This window comes from Mytilus edulis, chromosome 1 (genome assembly GCF_963676685.1).
Source record: "Mytilus edulis chromosome 1, xbMytEdul2.2, whole genome shotgun sequence".
In the NCBI taxonomy this organism is placed as follows: domain Eukaryota; kingdom Metazoa; phylum Mollusca; class Bivalvia; order Mytilida; family Mytilidae; genus Mytilus; species Mytilus edulis.
The window spans coordinates 109,975,192-109,992,949 of NC_092344.1; the positions used below are offsets into that span (position 1 = coordinate 109,975,192).

At 32.1% G+C, this 17,758-nt stretch overlaps 1 protein-coding gene across 4 annotated transcripts in view; it reads left to right on the forward strand.

The window, feature by feature from the left end:
- Window positions 1-17,758, forward strand: part of LOC139499435 (lethal(3)malignant brain tumor-like protein 3) — a 47,456-nt gene that overhangs the window by 26,105 nt on the left and 3,593 nt on the right. For 2 of the 4 annotated variants that reach the window (XM_071288129.1, XM_071288115.1), the window contains 16 exons: window positions 4,225-4,496; window positions 4,787-6,232; window positions 7,279-7,432; window positions 8,200-8,335; window positions 10,344-10,459; window positions 10,775-10,857; window positions 11,454-11,688; window positions 11,973-12,067; window positions 12,470-12,716; window positions 12,972-13,054; window positions 13,426-13,651; window positions 14,254-14,356; window positions 14,792-14,977; window positions 15,476-15,661; window positions 16,607-16,686; window positions 17,459-17,691. In XM_071288129.1, coding sequence (XP_071144230.1) covers window positions 4,225-4,496; window positions 4,787-6,232; window positions 7,279-7,432; window positions 8,200-8,335; window positions 10,344-10,459; window positions 10,775-10,857; window positions 11,454-11,688; window positions 11,973-12,067; window positions 12,470-12,716; window positions 12,972-13,054; window positions 13,426-13,651; window positions 14,254-14,356; window positions 14,792-14,977; window positions 15,476-15,661; window positions 16,607-16,686; window positions 17,459-17,691 — 3,881 coding nt within the window. The remainder of the gene's footprint in view (window positions 1-4,224; window positions 4,497-4,786; window positions 6,233-7,278; window positions 7,433-8,199; window positions 8,336-10,343; window positions 10,460-10,774; window positions 10,858-11,453; window positions 11,689-11,972; window positions 12,068-12,469; window positions 12,717-12,971; window positions 13,055-13,425; window positions 13,652-14,253; window positions 14,357-14,791; window positions 14,978-15,475; window positions 15,662-16,606; window positions 16,687-17,458; window positions 17,692-17,758) is intronic. The other 2 variants (XM_071288137.1, XM_071288122.1) reach the window with 1 other exon arrangement.

Genomic DNA, 17,758 nt, shown 5'->3' on the forward strand with positions numbered 1-17,758 from the left:
AAACTTATACACAATGCTTATTATACCCCAAGCAACGAAGTTGCGGAGGGTATAATGTTTTTGACCCATCCGTCCGTCCATCCGTCAGTCCTGTTTCTTGTCATCGCAACTCCTCTCAAACCACACAACAGAATTTCAGGACACCTTTTCAGATGAAAAGGACATACTATGTAGTTGTGCATATCGACAGGAAATTGCAATTCAATTTTTTTTATAAGAGTTGCGCCCCTTTGAACTTATTTGCTTAATGTACTACTGCAACAGTTTGACATCGCAACTCCTCTGAAACTACACAACAGAATTTTACGAAACCTTTTTAATAATAAGGACATACTATGTAGATGTGCATATCGACAGGAAATTACGATTCAATTTTTTTTCTAGGAGTTACCCACCTTTGAACTTATTTACTTTATTGTACTACTACAACAGTTTGTCATCGCAACTCCTCTGAAACTACACAACAGAATTTCAAGAAACCTTTTAAGATAATAAGGACATACTATGTAGATGTGCATATTGACAGGAAATTACGATTCAATTTTTTTTCTAGGAGTTACATCTCTTTGAACTTATTTGCTTTAAGGTACTACTTCAACAGTTTGTCATCTCAACTCCTCTGAAACCACACAACAGAATTTCATGAACATTTGTAGATAATAAGGACATACTATGTAGATGTGCATATCGACAGGAAATTACGATTCAATTTTTTTTTCTAGAAGTTACGCCCCTTTGAACTTATTTGCTTCAATGTACTTCTGCAACAGTTTGTCATCTCAACTCCTCTAAAACCACACAACAGAATTTCATGAAATTTTGTAGATAATAAGGACATACTATGTTGATGTGCATATTGACAGGAAATTATTATTCAATATTTTTTCTTATACAATTTTTTTTCCTTACACTTATTTAATTTCTCCAATGACAATGTGGGGATGTGGGGTATGTGAGCGTGCTCACTAAGGTTCTTTAATTACTACAAAAAACAGATCATGTCGGAATTTTTGGAGTGTCACTTTATACCTCTTTATAAATGGAAAAATTACAAAATTTTTTGTTTCCTTTCTTTTACTTTATTAAAGTTTTCCTCAACCAAATGTTATGAAACTTACACACAATACTTATTACTACAAAACACAGTTCAAGTTCAAATTTGGGTAGAGTCAATTTTAATATTCTACAGTCCCTTTCTAACTTTATATGATATGCAACGGGGGCATCATCCCTGTCCCATGGACAAATTTTCAATATATATTCCTTATAATTAACTATAATTATACCCCCGCTTTAAAAAAGGGGGGTATACTGTTTTACCTCTGTCTGTCCGTCCATCAGTCCATCTGTCAGTCCGTCCGTCCCATGAATATTTTTGTCGCATTTTTCTCAGGAACTACCATGCGAGGATTTCTGAAATTTGGTTTCAGGGTTTATATAAGTCAACTATACCGTGTGATGCATTTTCAGATTCATCACTCAAAAACTTCCTGTTTACCGAACACTTGTATCATTTTACACAAGATGGCCAAGTTAAAAATTTTCGTCCCATTTTTCTCAGCAACTACAATGCCAGGATTTCTGAAATTTGGTTTCAGGGTTTATATAAGTTAGCTATACCGTGTGATGCATTTTCAGATTCATCACTCAAAAACTTCCTGTTTACCGAACACTTACTTTTTTTTTTACACTATTGACATTATCCACTTGCGGCGGGGGTATCATCAGTGAGCAGTAACTCACAGTTACACTTGTTTTATTTAACTATAAGATTTATGTAGGTACAGCATCTGTAATGTCAGATTTTGACTTCCAAATAAAATTTTAAATATATTTGGTAAAATATGATACCATAAAATAGATCAATAGTATTTTATTGTTAGTTAAAATAAATGAATTGTCTTACTTCTATTTAACAAACTGTTAGTGCAATTAAACTTGTATGTTCCCACTCAGTGATGGTGGAGGCTTTACATTGTAGTCTGCTCATTTCAAGTACTGGTGTTCATGCATTCAATCTTGGCAGGGTCAAACTAAGAATTCAATGCATGCCTACCAAGCATGATTCTTTTAGCTATTACTTCCAATAAGATTTTATTTACATACTTATTTTACATAGGATATTTTGATAAAATGTTGAAAATAGAACTTTGAAAAACAAGGTGATCTTGATAAAAAAGCAAATGATCATGTTTTAGACAATAATGTATGTTCTCAACTTTAATATGTATTTAATCTGCTGTTAGACATTAAAGGTTTGTGGAGAGGGCTAACATAGGCTATGCCTGTTGCTTAATCCAATTCAATTTATTTGAACTAAATACTGTTTAAACTAAAGGTTCATCCATCAATTCATACATAATCAATTTTTAACCTAATTTCTGAATGCAGGTCAACTTTTTTGACTCGTGCCCCTGGAGAATGTAATCTATTGATAACAAATTATATGTTTACTCTCAGTAAGGTGAAAATATTAAGGATTCACATACAATTGAGTAAACTGACAGTTATCATTTTGTTCTCCTTTTTGACTATCATTAACCAAAGCAGGCAGTATTTTCAAAAAGCACAAGGGCCTTGATGGTCAGGTTGTTTTAATAGTTCATCAACTGTATCAGTAGCCAGTCAGCACCGAGGTTGTGAGTTTAAACCCCACATGTTGCTACTAATTGTCAATCAATGTTATTTGGTAAGCAGTTGTATTAGTATTTGAAGGTCTCAATTCCATGGGGATTATATGGCCAGTTTAAAGGGAATTCTTATTATAATGGTATTTAGAATGCAGTTGTATAAGCATTGGCATTTCTCATTTCTATGACACAGCATTGTCATGTTTTATTGACTTGGAATTGTTTTGGTAGAACATTACAAATTATAGCCATTTTAATTTCAATTTGCAGTATACAGTCAAACCTGATTAAACCGGACCCTGAATAAACCGGTTTCCTGTCCATTCCGGCCGAAAATGAAAGTCCCATATTTTTCCATTCAAAATCTTTGTTAAAATACCCTTTGTAAACCGGTCCCTGTGTATTCCGAATTCCGGTCTAATTATGAAGTCCCAATACTCTTAATTACATTAATTATTACCTGTCAAAACCGGTTTGTCTAATTAATTTCAATGATCGATATGCAATCAAAACATATTTGTTTATACAGCTTTTCGTGATAATCAATTAGTCATATGTCAAACTGTGAACCTACAATCGTTCAGTAGTGAGCTGTATTATTTATCAAAATATTATAAACGTGTCAATTAAACGAAAAGACACACCGAATATATCTTGGATTGAACTTACGTTTTAACTTGGATAAACAAATTAAAATCACAGAGTAAGAAATTCACATCGTAATTTCGAAATCCTGGGTTCCCTGTTGTGAACCCCTAAACAAATGACCTTGATAATGAAAAACACCCGGATGACAACAATCAATGGATATTGTACAGTGTACGACAACGTTTCGAAAGTGATGAAATTACGTTTGAAAATATTCTGGCTTTTTAATCGGCCATTCCAACATTTCAAATTATTGATCATGGGAGTAAATCGAAACTTTCGTCCTACAATTCAAACAACTCGAGCATTATGATGCAAATGCAAACAATGAAAAACGAAGTGAAAGTACTTTAATTTAAATCAGATATAATTTACAAACAGAGAGAACTTTTACATGCAAAATGTCGGACGTCACAAGTCATTAACTTCCGGTCAAAACGGAAACCTGAATAAACCGGCTCACTGTCCAAACCGGCCCTTTTTTATAGTCCCGTAGCCGGCTGGTTTATACAGGTTTTACTGTACTATCAACTTACATAAAGGCAAGACATATCTCTGTGTCAACACTTTATATGATTTATATATATAGAAATCATTGAATGTAAAAGAAGAAAAAACCTTGAAATATATAAATTCAGCATATGTTACCTAGATATTTCTAATTATTTAAAAAAAAAAAAAATTGTGTGACAGGTGATGAGCTCATGTTTTCATAAATCAAGGATTGATATTCTTAGTCATTTAATCATTATATTTGCACATTATATGATTTTCAAAATATAGGTGTTTTTTGGCTGTGAAGGATATGCAAATAATGCAGCCACATCTGGTCAGAATAGGGACGTTAAACCTGATGCATTAAGGTTTTATAAACAAACATAGTCTTAGATAGTTAAACTGAAATCAGTACAGTGTTAACTCAATGAATTATGAATGTGTATTGTAGGAAGGACAGTACAGTCTGGACAGATGAGATTTTCTGCTCCAAGCCCCAGGGGCAATATATCCTTTCTTAACCAGTCACAAATACAGAATGTTGGTTCCAGTGGTATGGTAACAGTTAGACCTGGTAATCTAGCTTTTACTATGGCCAGACCAGGACTGACAGGAGGTGTCCAGACAATACAGGGAGCTGTGCAACAGAAACAGGTACCAGGAGGACAGGTCCAGTTTCAAGTTGGACCACAAACAACACAAGGCATAACCACACAAAAAGTGGTAGGTATATTTTCAGCACAGAGATCAGTAAAACAATTGTGAATTATATTCCTACAAAAAACAGATAAAAGTCAAGTAAAAAAAATGATGAGAACATTTTTACATGTTTTATTAACCTTGACAAGATGAATATCATTAAAAACCTATATACAATGTATATATACAGGGCTGCTTTCCAAGTATAAACTATTTCAATGGTTGATTGTAAGACAAATTCTATGTTTTTGTCATCGATGAAAAGGTGTAGTTTGTCTTATTAATAGTCTGGTAATTTGTATTATATTTTGTAGATCCAAGGTCAAGTTTCTTTGTCACAGTTGTCAGGTGGGATTGTTGCCCAACAGATTCCTAATGCTGCAGTTCTTAATCAACAGCAGCAACAGCTGATCATACCAAATTTTCAGACAACCAGATATATCCGGCCACAACCTGCTATTAGTGGTCAACAAGCTAAGTTATCAACAGTGCAAACAACAAACCAGCCAATATTTTCTGTCAGACCTATTGCTCAAATACCATTAGTTACAGTTGCTAATAATAAAACTGACACAAATTCCCAGCCTTCTAATATTATGACTGTTCAACAACAGGCTAGCCTGCTTCAGCAGACTGGAAAAGCCCAGGCAATAAAAGCACAGCAACAACAACCGTTAGTTAGTCAGATACAGCTACAGAATGCAAAAGGACACCAACAAGTTACTTTTACTATAAATACACAGGCTGCTGGCCAGGTTAGGCTCAATCCAGTCATTCAGAGTAATAAGGCACTTTCTAACCGTAATCCTTCGACTGTTTTAATCCGACCACCTATCCGACAAACCTCTCAAATTCCACCTAAATTGAATATTAACCCACAAAGTGTAGCTCAGTCTAGTATTATAGTTCAGTCCCCTGTCAATAGATTCCAGGCACCAGGTGTGAAAGCTCACATCCTTGAAAATCCAAAGAAAAATCCACTGGCAACACAATATATGATTTTGTCTCAAAATAAAAACTTGGTTCCAATGCCTGTTATGCAGCAGGATACGGCACATCAGATTCCTACTCCTGTTTCAGACCTAGATGGATTGATACCAGAACTGACAAAGAAAACAGATTTACCAGTAGTTGAACCGAAACAAAAAACAAATCGAAAAAACTCTGCTACTTTACCTGCTAAGGAAAATACAACCTTGCCGCAAGTTGTCACATCTATTGCTAATGTAGACAGACAACTTTTGGAAAATCAGAATATGGCTAATCAATTGAACGATTTTATCAAGTTAAATGAAGCGGCTTTAGGAAATACGAGTTCTTCTGGTGTTGTTCAGATGGTTGTAGAAGATAAACCGGAATGTTTGCTAGTTGTTGATTCTACTGTAAAGGAGGAACCTTCTAATGTAGAGGAATCTATCCATACTACAGTAAAAGATGAAAAAAATGAAGAACCGGTCAAGCAATTTAAAAGTGAAAAAGGAGACTTTGAGAAGCTTTTGAAAGAAAATAAAATCACAATAGAAAATGAAATGACAGAAGTTAAAGTTGAAAATAAAATGTCAGTAAAAAATGAGCCAAGTGAAAATTCCTCGGAAACTGTGAAACAAGAACCAACAGATAATGCCATGGAAGTTGATGAAGTAAAGAACGAAAAAGAAACTTCAGAAGGAGAGAAAAAAGAAGAAAGTAAAGATGTAGCAGATTATGAAGCGCTGTCGTGGAAAGATGGAGTAGGAACGTTAGAGGGGAGTGAACTCAAGGTAAATTTCATGTTGGAACCCGATCATTGATTGGAATTTTCTACTTCTTATAATAACCTAAATATGCTTTGATTAATTCTTGTAAAACTTCATTTGATTATAGTCTTAAATCAATTGGCACAAGCACTGCTTCTAACATATAACTGTTATTGTTATGCCCCATTTATATGCCCAATTTGTGGGCATTATGTTTTCTGGTCTGTGCATCTGTTCGTTTGTCCCTCTGTCCCGCTTCTGGTTAAAGTTTTTGGTCGAGGTAGTTTTTGATGAAGTTGAAGTCCAATCAACTTGAAACTTAGTACATGTGTTCCCTATGATATAATCTTGATAATTTTAATGCCAAATTAGAGTTTTTACCCCATTTTAACAGTCCACTGAACATAGAAAATGATGATGTGGATGGGGCATCTGTGTTCTAGGGATACATTCTTGTTTCTTCTATTACAATAATGGGGTCAAAGTGAAACAGGAATATTGTACAAACATCAGTTAGGCAACACTTGCCAATCACTGCAACCAACCACTGTGGAATTGATAGCATCCAAAGTCATCCAATGTAAAGTAATGTCACATGTCATTCAGCATTCAAATTCATTTTTCTTTGCACAATGTTGCATTTGAAAGGAAATGGGGAATGTGTCAAAGCAACAACAACCCGACCATAGAGCAGACAACAGCCAAAGCCACCAATGGGTCTGTAATGTAGGGAGAAACTGTCGCACCTGGAGGCGTCCTTCAGCTGGCCCCTTAAAAAATATGTATACTAGTACAGTGATAATGGACGTCATACTAAACTCTGAATTATACACAAGAACTAAAATTAAAAATTATATAAGACTAACAAAGGCCAGAGGCTCCTGACTTGGAACAGACACAAAATTGCGGCGAGGTAAAACATGTTTAGTTTGTACTACTTATTTTAAGTTAAAAAAAGGATAATCAGAAGCTGATATGATGAGGAAACATTATAGGCCTTGTCAATGATTATTGTTGGCTACATAAAAGCTTGTTCAATAGAGATTACATTTTAATGACTTTATTTACAGTTTACTCTGAATGAGTTTGGTTGTGTTGAAGTAATAACTGAGGAATTGGAATGTGATGAGACCTTGAACACTAGTAGTGAGACAGAACAGAGTAAGGATGTTACAGAGGCTTCTGGGGATAATGTGTTTAAAGAGGATACAGAAATGAAAGAAGGTAGGATGCTAGCTGGTTCAATTTTTTTTCTGTCCTTTTACATACAAGGCTTATTCAAGGAAAGATTGAAAAATGGATGTAATATAATACATACTTTAAAATAAAAGAAATAAGAAGATGTGGTATGAGTGTCGATGAAACAACTCTCTATCCAAGTCTCAATGAGTAAAAAGTAAACAATTATAGGTCAAAGTACATCCTTCAACACTGAGCCTTGGCTCACACTGAATAGCAAGCTATAAAGGACCACAAAATAACTGGTGAAAAACAATTCAAACAGTAAATCCAACAGTCTAATTTATATGAAAAACAAGAAACGAGAAACACTAATGAACCACATCAACAAGAAACGAGAAACACTAATGAACCACATCAACAATCACTGAACAACAGATTCCTGACTTAGGACAGGTGCAAACAAATGCAGCAGGTTTAAGCATTTAAACAGGTGCCAACCTAGCTTTAACCTGAAGTAGTACTGTACTGTAGCATTACAACAAAGAAAGACACACTATGAAATATGAATTGAAATGGCTTAACTCAATCAAAAAGACATTGACAAAAACAAGTGAACATACACTTAATGAATAAATTTGATCTATGACATGATATAAAATACAAAATGAATAAAAAAGGTGGAGATGTAAAACAATATCAGAAAGACAACTATAACCTTGGACAAAATGATGTTTAAATAAAATAACATATACATGTAAGTATAAAATATTTTGTTGTAAGGAGTACATTGTTTGATTTTGACATTTTAGAAAAAACAGATGATAGTGGTGACAAGAAAGATTTAGTTTGTCAGTGTAATCACTGTGGGGAATATGGATTTTACAGTGAATTCTGTCAGAATGGACAGTTCTGTAGTCAGACTTGTGTTGGAGCATATCAGTCAAAGTAAGTTATTACAGTGAATTCTGTCAGAATGGACAGTTCTGTAGTCAGACTTGTGTTGGAGCATATCAGTCAAAGTAAGTTATTACAGTGAATTCTGTCAGAATGGACAGTTCTGTAGTCAGACTTGTGTTGGAGCATATCAGTCAAAGTAAGTTATTACAGTGAATTCTGTCAGAATGGACAGTTTTGTAGTCAGACTTGTGTTGGAGCGTACCAGTCAAAGTAAGTTATTACAGTGAATTCCATCAGAATGGACAGTTTTGTACAGACTTGGGGTAATTGTAATTGTAATCGTTAATCAGCTGTAATTGATTACAATTTTTCAAGTAATCAGTGTAATCATTAATCAGCCAAAAATCTGATTACATGTAATTTAATTTAATCAATTACTTTTCAAAATACCCTGTAATCATGATTACTTTTTGATTACATTCTGATTACAATAAAAAAAAATCTAAAATTGTGTTTTTGGTCATTAAATGAACCTCTTTGTTATTCATATTTGATAAATTTTTAACATACTAAAATGGTTTGGTTACTTTACGCATGTCTACTTCAGTAAAAAATAAACTGTTACAGTATTAAAAAGTCATCATTAGCCTAAGCAGAGACATATAATACAATTATATACCTTTTATCTTAGTAAAAGATATTGTATACATGTATATTCATCGTTTTATAATGATCTTCATATTAATATTTGATAATAACTGTTATATTTATATTCAAGTAATACTTTTCTTTAACCCTGAATTATAATCTTTTGTTAATTTTTGTGATTTTTGTCAACTTTGAATTGACAGGTATGAGACTAATTAAGGTTTGTTTTTATAGCAATTACCAATTGAGTATAGCTGTAGGGAAATATATATGATAAAAGATAAATCAGACATGAAAATTTATCTAATTAGCACAAACTAAATTAAAAGTTGGACAAATATGTTGTTTAAAATTTTAAAAAATGTATTTGGACTGGACATGTAAAATGCGATGATTTTTAGTACTTACATATTGTTTACAATTTGATTAAACATTTCTATCAAAATTTAACATAGTTTTAACTGGTAACTGTATTTCATCCATATTTAAACTTCCATAAACTGCAACTTGGAATACATATGAAAGAGGTCAGAAGACAAATAAAAAAAACTCTTGATTATGATACATCTTTATTAAATTTAATTCAAAATAATTCAGAGAATTGAGATCATTGGTGATAAAGTGTAATGTATATATATGTAGTGTAATTTGGTGTTTATTTAAATAGATGAAGTTTAATTTGAAGTTATTATTTTATAATTGAACATGTTGAACCAAATAAAATACTTTCTCAAAAATGCTATAGTTATATTGAACTTTTATTCATTCACACCATTCAAAATGTTTTGTTTTTAAATTCATTGTAATCAGATGTAATCATGATTACTTTGCCAATGTAATCATTAATTTAATCAGATACTTTCAGAAATTATGTAATCATTAATTTAATTTAATCGTACAAATGACAAAGTAATTGTAATTTAATCAATTACATTGAAAGTAATCAGACCCATCCCTGGTTTTGTAGTCAGACTTGTGTTGGAGCGTACCAGTCAAAGTAAGTTATTACAGTGAATTCCATCAGAATGGACAGTTTTGTAGTCAGACTTGTGTTGGAGCGTACCAGTCAAAGTAAGTTATTACAGTGAATTCCGTCAGAATGGACAGTTTTATAGTCAGACTTGTGTTGGAGCATATCAGTCAAAGTAAATTCTGTCAGAATGAACAGTTCTGTAGTCAGACTTGTGTTGGAGCATACCAGTCAAAGTAAGTTATTACAGTGAATTCCGTCAGAATGGACAGCTCTGTAGTCAGACTTGTGTTGGAGCATATCAGTCAAAGTAAGTCATTACAATGAATTCTGTGCACAATGAAAAAAAATAGCATGTCTGTAAAATTTGACTACATTTACTGAATGATTTAAAAAAAAACATCATCTACATGATTATTTAACTTCTATATTTTGCAGAAGAGAAAGAGAAGTAAAGAAGAATAACTTGGTATCTAAGATGGTACTTGGCATGAAGAAGAAAAGAAAGAAACTTCTTCTGATGAAGGGGGAAGATGATATAAAAATAGCACCAGGTTAGAATTAGACCATTACACACAAAATAATTGTGAAGAATGTGGTTAATTTTCTTCAGGGATACAAAACTATACTATTCTTTGTAATATTTTATTTTTAAAAACTGTATGTTAACCTTGACTTAATAATTAGAGATTAAGTGGAAAATGAAGTTCAGATACAATTTTTAAAAAAGTTGTACATTATATATATTATACAAAAAATTGCAGACAGAACTATTATATATACAGTGTAAAAAAAATATTGTAATTTAGCATGTTTTATTGTAAGTTAAATTTGAGAAATGCTTCTTTATTTATGTAATTGTTTTGTAGGAAGAAAATCCAAAACCTTTTCCTGGACAACCTATATATCTGAAGAGAAATGTCCAGCGGCACCTCCAAGATTGTTTAAAAATGTTAGTATTTTATTGAAAAGATATAAAAATGAAGTACTGAATGTTATGTCAATGATCATACACTGTCACGCTCACCTACCCCAAATTAAGAGTGTTATTTCTAGCCATTACTTGGCATCTTTCATACACTTCAGTTAACTTTTACAATAATCTGTTCCTCTGGGACAACTGAGACAATTGAAACCAAACTTGTACTGACTCATAGTTGAGGTTTTTAGTTTAAAAATAGTTTACATTCTGATTAGCAACCAACATGGCTACAAATCTAAATATAGAACATAGGGGTAAAATGTGAGCAATCCCTTATAACTTGAAAAAAGATTTTGAGAGATAGAAAATATGGCAGGGGCAAAATGTTTTAGAAAGGAAAATCTATATTTGCCTGAAGACTGCTTAAAGGAGTTAGAATAGAAAAAAAATAAAATGATCAGCAAACATTTTGGAGTCGAAGCATTTCAACTGAGGTACTACACAGGCGTCAAAAGGCGTCATTATGGAGGAAAGGGTTAACCTATTTTTTCTACATTTTACAAGTACTGCTGATGACCATGATCATCATTTGTCATCTAACTGATATAAATCATTTTGGTTTTTAGGCATTCCCATCTCACAAGAATGGATTTAAATTAGGTATGAGGATGGAAGGCATAGATCCAAAGCATCAGACATTGTTATGTGTCTTGAGTGTAGCAGAAGTCTGTGGGTATCGTGTTAGACTACATTTTGATGGTTACTCAGAATGTTACGATTTCTGGACCAATGCAGATTCACCATATATATTCCCTGTTGGATGGTGTGAGAAAAATGGAAAAATCTTGCAGCCTCCTAAAGGTAGGAATAAAAAAAACTCATGAACTCTCCACAATTTCATACCTCTATGTCTGGAGTGAACACATATCTTGCTTATAAATAAGCCATCTTTCATTTGTTGATCAAATCTTGCTACACAACTCCACAGTTTAGTTCAAAATGAAAAACAGATATTCAGTGTATTCAACATTAAGATAGCTCAGACACAAAAAAAATAAAAAACTACAAAAACATTAAATTTTTTTATTGATAACTCAATAAAATCAATTTACATCTGCACATAAAATGTATGATTTCATTTTCAGGATTCAACAAAGATACTTTTAATTGGGCAACATATTTAAAACTAGCTAAAGCTATATCTGCTCCAAAGCAGATGTTCCATAACCAACCTAACACAGTAAGTATTATTCCGTTATCACAGTTAACTTAAATTTATTATATTCTGCATAAATAGCTTTATTTTATATGACTTCGCATAATTAAAGTTTTATTATATGTACAGTCTGAAAGAATTATACCGGTATATAGATTAATACACACAAAATACCTTCCTGAAAGATGTATACAAAAAATCACAGATGATTTCATATATAAAAAGTAAGCCTTAAATCTGTTCTATTTCACCATTTTTCAATAACTGTACAATATTAAAGTAAATATAGTAACCATAGCGTTAGTATACATGAAAATGATTGAGCTTATAACTAAAAATTTGATTGTTCAATGAGTTTTGTGTAAAGAAAACATGTGTTGAGAGATCATATTAGAACAGTTTGATGTAAATACTTATTTATTTCAGCCTGTGACCCCCAGTTTATTTAGAATAAGCAGTAAACTGGAGTCTGTTGACAAGAAAAACAACAATCTAGTGTGTGTGTCTACTGTAGTGGATACTATGGGAGATAGAGTTCTCATACATTTTGATGGATGGGAAGATACATACGACTATTGGTGTGACATTACCTCCCCTAACATACTTCCTGTTGGATGGTGTGAAGAGCAAGGGCTACCATTAAATCCTCCATGTGGTAAAGTTTACTTATACGGTTAGAAATAACACTAATATTCTTTTCAAATAACATGTGAAGTTGGTTGTTTTTTTAAGTTAGATATTATAGAAATGAACACATTGTAAATGCTGATTTTTTTTAATAAAAGATATAGGAGTTTATAATAATAATTACCGTAAGTTAATTGTTGATTAGCTATATTTGTTTTGTTTCTAGAATGTAAATTTATTTTATTAAATCAAATTTTATATGGTATTTATTGTCAAAGTCAATTTACTTTCTTTTTTTTAGAATGGAAAGGTGCAACATTTAGATGGGATGAATACCTGGTAAACACAAAGTCAGCAGCAGTCCCAGCCAGAGCATTTAAACCTGTAAGATTATAACATTTATGTCAGATAAAACAAGCTTTTGTGTAGTAGTAAAAGAACCATGAAACTGGTTGGTATCAAATTATTTGGTTTTACAAGACATTACTCCATGTCTTCAGTGCATTATGAATCAAGTTAGTACTTTGAGTAAAGGGATAAATGTCTTTTTCATTATTAAAAATCGAAGAAAAGTAAATGAATAATTCTAGTAATGGAATACTGTTAATCAAACTTATTTCAACTCCATTCGTATGAGTACTGTTATGTAGGAAATTACATATCTTATTAAAATATTAGACATGTGAACATTTCTTTATGTTCCATTTAAATAAAATTTAATATCTATGACCACTTTGTTACATATACATTTACAGAGAGCCCCACTTGGATTTGAAGTGAGTATGAAGTTAGAGGTTGTAGACAAGAGAAACCCTATCCTTATTAGAGTAGCCTCTGTTGTGGACACTGATGGCCATCTGATTAAGATACATTTTGATGGATGGGCTGACAGTTATGACTACTGGTTGGACGATGATTCTTTGGACATTCATCCACCTGGCTGGTGTGCTAAAACAGGACACCCTCTTACAGCACCTATATGTAAGTGTTCAATGTTATATTGTGGATGTTAAGTTGTTATACTATCAGCAAAACTGATCCTGTGTACACTTTCTCAATGTAGAATTGTACATCGGTATTGTACAGATACCTGTTGAAAACTATAGGCTTTTGAATTTGAATTAAAAAAAAATTTGTTACTATATATCTACTTCCATAATTTTTTGAAAATCCTGCACAGTGCACAGTGCAGTGTATGTAGATAGAGCAAGAATTCTGCAATTAAAATATGTAATTAATCTTTCCTGGGTAACTTTTTTGATAGCAAAAGCAATGCTATTACATGACTATGCTTGTATGATGCAAAGAGAGATAATATTTCTAAATCCCAAAATGATTAAAAAAATCATAAAATTGTACACCCATCAGTACATGAAAAAAGGCAATAAAGTTTTAATTAAGGTGGCATCACTTTCATTGTTCTTGAGTTATGTCCCTTTATAAATGGAATAATTGCAGAATTTTCTGATGTGATACCCTAAAATCTTAATAGCTAAAAGGAGTTGATTTTATGTCTTTTGACCCTAGAAGATCAGATCATTTCCCCAGAATTATCATCAAACAGTATTGTGGTTTTTTTATAGCTCCAGAAGATATTATCCATTCCCCTGGACAGTCTGGCTGTCCTACGCCAGGTTGTAAAGGAATAGGACACATCAAAGGGGCCAAATATATAGGACATCACAGGTAGCATTTTACATTATTATTTCATCATCCAATAAAAGAAGTTTTTATAGTATTATACAGACTTAACATCAATAATAACAAACATCAGCTGAAAATTATTTTTATACATACTTTAAATTGTAATTTAATGGCATATGTTTAACTTTAGAAAAAGACTTATCTGTAAAATATGACTGTAAAATGTTTAAAGGCATTTTGTACATTTAAGATTTTTTATAGATTGAAAACGTTTTCTTCCTTACTCTGTTAACTTATCTTTACTTGTTGTTGACATATTTTTAGTTTTCTCAATGAAAAAAATTCCTTTAAATGAAAGATGGTGTGAAAAGAAAGTTGATATGAGGGCATTTAAAGATACAATTATAAATGCCTGATTTTAAATTGATTATGAATTTGACACTCTATTAATTTTGAATTATGAATTTTATTTCCCAGTGCTTTTGGTTGTCCATATTCGGCGTTGAATATGAATAGAGAAACAACACTCCAAGATCGGTTAGGGTCAACACGTGCTGAGGAAGGACAATCAACGCCAATGCCAGGATCTGGTGATGATCAGTCGTTAGATGGATTAGATACACTGAAGTCAGAGCCACAATCTCCTTCATCACAAGAAAATGGGTAAAATTTACAGCTTTTAAAATAGTAGTTACATGTTATTATATGACGATCAAAATTGTTTTACCATGCAGTATTTTTACTTATAAAATGAAGTATTTTTATGTTGCAACAGCTTCATAATAAAAGTTTCATAAGAAGTTGCAAAAGAGAACCTTCAAGTAAAGCTATTAACTTTATAAGCATTTAGCAAGACATTTGATGAAAGAAGGGAATAACAAGGAGATTTTGTTGTGTTTTAAATAATTTTATGGTGACTGTTTTCAGTTGCAAAAGAGGTATAAAAATATACTTGTCTGAAAGTCAATAAAAATAAATTTGATTTAATACATTTTTCTGTTTTATCTGTACACAAATTGGAAATAACAAACTGAATGTTCAATGACATACAGTTAAAGTGTCTTATTTCAAAATGTTCATTGATTATTATGTAAGTAACACATTTATAATGTAATTAGATTATAAAATCAGAATTATCAGTAAAGATATTTCAACTTTTAGGAAGTGTGAGACCCCTGGATGTGATGGATCAGGTCATGTGACTGGTAGATTTACATCACATCACAGAAAGTCAGGCTGTCCCCTTGCCCAGGAAAATCTCATAGAAAAACAGATGCAGCAGTATAGACAACAGTTAGAAGTCAAACCTGGTTTTAAAGTTAAATCCACAAGAGGAAGAAAACCTAGGTTTGTAGGAAGGGGAGATAATTTATATTTTTTAAAACACCTGAAAACATAGATTAGCATGTTCTTATTAAAAAGAGTATAAAGGGATCAGAAAACATTTTGACTCCAGTACGATGAGTTTCAGGACATAGAAACACAAGGTGCTTGTATATATGCTTGTATCTGTCTAATCTTGTAGGCACTCTCACATACACAATTCCTGCCCATTTTTTATCCAAGGTTATATCAGCAATGTCTCTGATAAGCTCTTAGAGTGCCAAACAAACTTTTTTCTAAGAGTGAAAAATTGCATTGTATGCACTCCACAGTGAACAATTCTTGCACAAGTTTTATCAGCGAATTCTCCAACAAGTTTGTGAAAAACTGCAAATAAACTGATCTCAACAGGTTTATGCCTATTAAAATATTTATTGTATGGAAATTTCATTGTATTGAGTCCTCTCAAGTCTACATTTCTGTAAGATATTCATTAGATATTTATGCTACAGCTCTGTACAATTTGTATTGTATATTTATACAGAATTGAAAACTACAGTTAATCTTTTTGGTGAAATATCTGATCAGATGTATTTTTCAATGCAGAAAGAGTTTCTACATGTACATTTCTGTTATGGACACACATGATACTTGTTTTATGATTGACACCTCATTAACAAGTTATTAACACATACATGAATACCTATCTGTTGCAATCAATCATTGACATTTTATTTCTTGATTAACTAATTATTTACAATGAGTGGTGTACTCAACTTGTCAAGAAATGTACTTAGATGGCAGAATACTTAATATAAAAGCTAAAGATTTTGTGATATATTTTTAAAATCAACTAGATTTTTGAAATAATTCTGCTGACTTGAAATTGAACTCTTCCTGTACAGATATTGTAATAATACCTGATTTTTTTCATTGGACTTGTTTTATAATGAGATATTTGTATTGTAGAAGTTATTACTTAAATATGGGTGACAGAGGTCCATTTAAATCACATCTTACCACGAAAAAGGAAAAGGAATATAAAGAAGGTAAATAAATATTTGTAAACACTATATTGTCAACATAGACCTTCAATCATTCACTAATTACATGTACAATTGGTTTTTCATTGAAATTATAATGTTTTAATAAGTTATAATTTTAAGGCCTATAAAGAAGTGTGTTACTTTCATTTCCTTGGATAATTATTTTGCCATAATAAGGTGTAACACCACTAATTGGGCCCGGCCAGAAAGCACATACCAGAAAGTAGTACATAATTTACACAAAATAGTTCCTACGCATGAATGTAACTTTCAAAATATGTAGAATATTTAGGCATTTTTGGTATCAAATGATAGCTGTAGGACTGGCAATCATTGTAGAACACTTTTTGACTTAAAATTTTGAATATTAAAATTACTGCACCAAATTTTAAATAGAGGGTATATTTTGTCTGTTTGTCAGATCTGTAGTACCTGTTTTGGTACATCCTAAGTTCCAGGGACCAGTTCTTTCTTATATGCCATTAAAGGTATGCTGATTTTTCCAGTACAAGACACCATAAAGTTTTGCTTTGACTTGCAATGATTGCCACTTTATTTGAACTTAAAACAAAAGAGTTGTGCCTGCTTGAAATGGAGGAACATAGAAAGCAATGGGGCCATGAATTAGTGGTGTACTTCCATAAGCCAAGCTTTATTAAACCTATTTGACTACATGTATTATATATTACATTATGAGTGCAATTGTATTTCCTCTTTTACTCCAATTTGCATTATTTTATGTATTTCATCATTCAAAGTGTTTGCATCTTTACAGGTCAGAATCAAGCTGAGAGAAAAACTGAATCATCAATCCACAAATCTGTGTTTTCTTCTTCTTCCATCATCAAACCATCAAAAGATCTTCCATTAGGTTGGGAACAACATTCCAAACTTTTACCCGGTGTTAATCGAGGGACAGATATCAGCAGCTGGTCTGTTGAAGATGTCTGCCATTTTGTACGCAATTTACCTGGATGTCTTGACTATGTTCGAACTTTCAAAGAGGAGGTAATTATATTATACAAATCACAGTTTTTTATCCATTAAATTTAAAAAAAGTTAAATTGTTGTTGTA